The sequence below is a fragment of the Buceros rhinoceros genome, unplaced genomic scaffold (genome assembly GCF_000710305.1).
Source record: "Buceros rhinoceros silvestris isolate BGI_N320 unplaced genomic scaffold, ASM71030v1 scaffold18031, whole genome shotgun sequence".
In the NCBI taxonomy this organism is placed as follows: Eukaryota; Metazoa; Chordata; class Aves; order Bucerotiformes; family Bucerotidae; genus Buceros; species Buceros rhinoceros.
The window spans coordinates 2,779-7,946 of NW_010392698.1; the positions used below are offsets into that span (position 1 = coordinate 2,779).

A 5,168-nucleotide genomic window follows, 5' to 3' on the forward strand; every position below is an offset into this window, starting at 1 on the left:
CCAGCTCCCTCAGAGGCTGCTTTGGTGATTTCAGTCACCGTACTGTGATTCTCTGAGCAGACCGCATCAGTCACACACCCACGTACAGTACGGGGATGGGGTTACAGCCGGCTTTTGCTCTCCATTTGCACTGTCTTGAAGAACTCCACCACCAGGGTTCAGGGCTTTTCTGCCGTTACTCCTGGCTCCTTGGGCTGCTCCCGTCCCCTGCTCCAGCGCAGGCGGAGGTACAAGGCACTTTCTGGAAGCTTGGTTTCTTCAAAGAGAGAATTCAGCTCTTTGATCCCACTTTTCCCTGCGGAAGGTAGGCCTGTTTCACAGCCCTGTGCTTAGAAGGTTGGTCCCAGAGAAGAACGGTCCATCCCTCTCCTCTCAGACAGCGTCTCCTGCAAGGCTCAGCTCCGCGGCCTCCTGATGATAGTAATGCTGGAACAGTCTCTCCTGGCAGCAGATGTGCATGGCGTGGTAGGTGTGGAGCAGCAGGTGAGGGAAACGAGCAGTGAAGTAACCTACAAAATCCTCCGGGATGGAGCCCAGGGTCTCCTGCACTTCGGGAGGCAGCTCTCTGTAATGGTGCTTCTGTAGAGGGAAAGGAGCAGGAGAAGGCTCAGACAGAGGGGCTGTGTTCAAGGACCTTCCTTGAACTAGAGCTGCCCTTTTCACGGACAAAGTAACCACGGTGTTGCCTATCAATCAGCAGCGCCAAACCCAAACCACGGTAAGAGACACAGCCTGGCACCAACCAGCACAAGGAGGCAGAGCCAGAGTGTGGTGCTGCTCACGGAGAGAAGTCCTTTACCTTGTTTCTCATGGCCCTCAGGAGATCCCGCACTGAGCCTCCTTTATACGATCTGAATTTTCGAAGATCTGCAAAAGAAAACATTTCTTTTTGTCTTTGGACCTAGTTTTAGTTGCTGGGCTCAGCAGTAAGGGGGGTGTGGGGTGTGCTCCAGTCACGCACCCTTGTGGGTGTTTCCACACATAAACACATACTGTGGTCTGAAGTACTGACAAGTACCGGTCACATGCCAAAAGTGAGATGTGTTACCCTTTCCTGTGCCGACAGCTGGCCCAGCGCCACGGCACGCCTTTCCCTGCGGGTGAGATGCTGCCCCTTACCTGTCTGAAGAGGAACAGTGATGTGCTCTCGCCAGTCCATTTTCACCACCTCTCTTCCGCCTCTTTCTAACTGCTTGACTATTGGGCCATCTAAAGATTCTTTCTCTATCCGGTCACTAACATCCTGGAAGAGACAGTCAGGTTAGTTCTAGTTTTATTTCCAAGCTTTCCCAACAATTTAAAATTGCTGCTTCTAGCCAGCAGTTACAGCCTGTCCTGATAATAACTGCGTTACGGTTCTACTTTACTGCATGACAACGTGCAGGACACGGGGTGATGCCTGGGACGGGGATACAGGCATCTGTGAGGTGGGAGTTGTTTCACCATCTGTCAAAGCCTTTTTGTCACAGAGAAGATGAGGCTGGGGAGAAGCTCAGGTCCTCTGCCCCGTCCCACCCCGTGTCAGGATTAAGTGGGACTATTGAGTGCAGTGTTCTTCAAAACCTGCCTGGCAGCACCTTCTCCCCCATCGCTGCTGGAGACCCTCCCCACTCCGAGTTCAGTGGGTAACATGATGCTGCAGCTCAGCTGTGTCAGATCTTTAGGACTAAGCCAGTGTTGTGGCAGATAGCGCCCAGGTATTTCAACTTTGCTTCTGCGTTCCTCACAGGGAGGGTGTGGATTCTGTCACCTCAAGCATCCACAAAACTAGGAGAGACTGAGTTCAGGAGCCAATGACTGTCTAGAGGAGCCCTTAGAACTGAAACGATAGAAAAGGTCAATACAAACCTGGAAAAACTGGAGCTGTTTTTCTAAGCTCCAGAAGAAGGGGTGTTTCAGCACACAGCTGGCAGATGGGCGCTTCTGTGGGTCCATGTTTATCATTTGCTCTATTAAATCACGAGCAACTACATCTTCTGCAAGGAACAGAAATAGTTCTTAGGCTGTTTTGTACTTCATTGTGTTCTGTCCTTCCTCCAACACGTCCCTGAACACTAGCCCAGCAGGTGCAGTACCCCCCTCACAGCTACGCCGGGCAGTCAGTCTGGTTACGAAGCTCAACGTTCAGCTCTTTCCTGCCTGTTAAACACACACAGAACTCTGCAGCCCCGCTGCAGCGTTCCAAGGTGCGTGTGCCAGAGGTGCTGCGGGCTGGAGCACAGCTGTCACCGCTGCCAGGTTGGGAACGGCTGTGGGTCACAGTGCTGGCATTTCATCACCCACAGACAGTTCCTCAGCCTGTCGTGTGTTACAGCTGCGGTGCTTTTCTTACCGTGCCTCCCGGCGCCCAAAGCCTCCAGGCTGTAGGCGCCCAGCAGGATGTTGGCTTGCCGCTGCAGAGCTTTGCCAAAGGGGTGGCTGCCCTCAGATACCACGTAATAGAAGACACAGCCAGCTGAAAAGATGTCCACGGTGTATGTCTGCAAATAAACAACCTTTAATAGCACATTGTTTCCCCTGAAGCCTCTGACCAATCACCAGGAGGTTTTTTTGCATCCAAGTGCAGAAGAAAATGTTTCAGAATCCCGTATTCAGCTGCAAGGCAGCAGGAGCACCCAGGCAGCGGGTACTGCGCACCAGAACATCCGCCTGCCACACACTGCCACCTCCTGTCGGGCCGCCTTCTCCCGGGGCAGCCTGGCCAACGAGCGCACTTACAGGGTTCCGGGGCTCCTCCCCCCCAAACCACCCCCCTGCCACACACTGCCACCTCCTGTCGGGCTGCCTTCTCCCGGGGCAGCGAGCGCACTTACAGGGTTCTCCTTGCAGTCTTCACTCAGCATCTCTGGGGCAATCCACCCTTCGGTGCCTGGCACACCCGACCGACGGCTGAAGCTGTGCCTGCCCACTGCCAGCTTCTTGCACAGGCCGAAGTCTGAAATCATAGCCTTGACTTTGCCGTGAGCGTTAGGCATCGAGATGAGGATGTTATGGGGCTTCAGGTCCCTGTGGACTATTACAAACACCCGTTTACCCACTCCAGGCCATCCCAACAGTATCTGTAAATATTTAGTGTATTTGCGTTGTAAACCTTTCCCAGGGCTGAACGGCCATTCCCTGAACCAAAGGCCTAACGTCAAACTACTGCCTTTGGTAGAGGCTCAGCATTTTTTTTATTCCATCACCACTAATCATGGTTTATATGACTGACTGACTGACTTCTCCCCCGAAAACACAGGGTGCTGCCTCGCTTTACTGCTCCAGTGCAGCAGAACGTTACAGGGACACGAGCGGTGTCAAAGCACAGACACTGCTGCCAGCACCAGGCGCAGCCTCTACAACACTCTGGGACTGAACGAACAAGCCCCCAGCAGCAGACGCATTTCTCCTCTGGTTTCTTTCGTTAAGACGACGCCCCACTCTCCCAGCAATACCGAAGCAAGGGCCACTCTTACCAATACTGAGGGAGTGCAGGTAGGCAAGACCAGACGTTGTCTGCTGCAGGAGAGCGATGGGTTGCAGGCCGTGGTGACTGAACGCCTTCTGCTCAACGTACTGTGAAGTACAACAGAGAAACAGGATTCAGACGCAACACTGCTTATCCCTCTGCATCAGCACCAAGTTTATCCCCTTCACCTCCCCCCCCAAAAAAATGTTAGACTAGGTACAATGTGCCACGCGTCACTGCGACAGCTCCCACAGCAGGCCCTTCAGCAACTGAAGCTAAAGGAACCGGAATGTCTTCCCAAACTTTCACCTGTTCCGCAGGTTTGCAAGTGGCCTCTCACCTCCTGCAGCGTGGCAGCGCACAGCTCAATGGCGATGTACTGGAACTGCCGGTCCTTCTCCGTGCAGAAGTAGCGGATCACGTTGGGATGCTCATCTGACTCTCGCAGCAACTGCACTTCACGGTCTGCAAAGCTGAAGCACTCGGGAAGAATTCTTTTCACTGCAACGTCACGGTTATCGAATGTCCCCCTGCCGACAGGAAGGAAAGCCCCATCAGCCTTTTACACTCTAGGCAAAACAGGCACAAGGCGAGTGACAAGGGCAGATGTTTTACAGAACTGGAAACAGCTCTGTTTGATATTTAACATTTCTAAGGGAAAGTCAAGTAGGTGTTGCTAGTGAAGAAAACAGTATTCCAGGCACGTGGAAAATACTTTCAAAAGTGTCATTTCTGCTCAGACAAAGGCCCAACACAAATAAGCCATTCCCCGCTCTGTGGAATGCACAGTGTCTGCTACCTGTAAACAATTGTCCCTTCAGCTCCATGTCCCAGCACGTCTTTTGGGTTAAACGAAATCTTGCCAACCATCACTCTGTTTGCCTCTTCGCCTGAACAAAAACCGGGAAACAAGGACTGGGTTAGGATGAGTCGAGGAGCCTCTTACATCCTCCCGGGTCAGCGTGTGAAGTCTCTTTGCTCATTTTTTAAATGAACAGCACAGATTAACACCACAAACCAACAGCTCCATTTTGGTACTCGCACTGCGCAGGCAAATAATCCCTGGCGACCAAATGATCCAACATCCAGAGCCGAACACATTCTGTACTCAACATCATACAGACTGGGGAAATACCGAGACTCACAATAAATGACCCTGGATCCACTTTACCTCCCTCCTCTTGCTCCGCGGACAGACAGCTCCCAGCGTCAGATGTGGAGATGCTGGAGTATGCAGAATGGTTTGATGCCCTGGGGGACATATTCGGTGTGCTGGTCGCTGAGCTCTCCGGCCGCCCATAGGAGGTGTCCAAGAGCTCTGCCTCAGCGGGAGCATCACTGGCAGCACCCAACGGCAGCTTCTGCTGCTGCAAGAGCTGGATCTTCTCTTCCAGCTGGTGCTGCCTCTGTTGCTGCTGATGTACGCTCTGTGGGAAAGGACCTCGGTCCGTGAGCGAAGTGCTTGCAGTCATGTCACAAAAGGGGGCTCTCTAGCTACTGGGATCACTACATCCAAAAGGTGGGAGGGAAACTCTCTTGTTAGGACACTATCAGCCAAGCAGGCTGGAGAACTTTCACTTTCATTCTGAACTTCCATTGCAAAGCTAAGAAATCACATGGTTGGTTAAGACGGCAAAAGCTGTTACTAGGTTGACTAGAAGTCGTTAAACCACAGAAGGATAAAGGCTTTGATCCAAAAGCTATAAAACCTGACAGCGGT

At 52.5% G+C, this 5,168-nt stretch overlaps 1 protein-coding gene across 1 annotated transcript in view; it reads right to left on the reverse strand.

The window, feature by feature from the left end:
- Positions 1–372: 372 nt before the first annotated feature.
- Positions 373–5,168, reverse strand: part of ERN1 (endoplasmic reticulum to nucleus signaling 1) — a 26,889-nt gene continuing 22,093 nt past the window's right edge. Inside the window, exons 14-23 of the mRNA XM_010144592.1 lie at positions 4,620–4,875; positions 4,248–4,338; positions 3,789–3,978; positions 3,456–3,555; positions 2,814–3,013; positions 2,333–2,480; positions 1,849–1,976; positions 1,120–1,243; positions 800–867; positions 373–579 (exon numbers count right to left, since the gene is read on the reverse strand). Coding sequence (XP_010142894.1) covers positions 373–579; positions 800–867; positions 1,120–1,243; positions 1,849–1,976; positions 2,333–2,480; positions 2,814–3,013; positions 3,456–3,555; positions 3,789–3,978; positions 4,248–4,338; positions 4,620–4,875 — 1,512 coding nt within the window. The remainder of the gene's footprint in view (positions 580–799; positions 868–1,119; positions 1,244–1,848; positions 1,977–2,332; positions 2,481–2,813; positions 3,014–3,455; positions 3,556–3,788; positions 3,979–4,247; positions 4,339–4,619; positions 4,876–5,168) is intronic.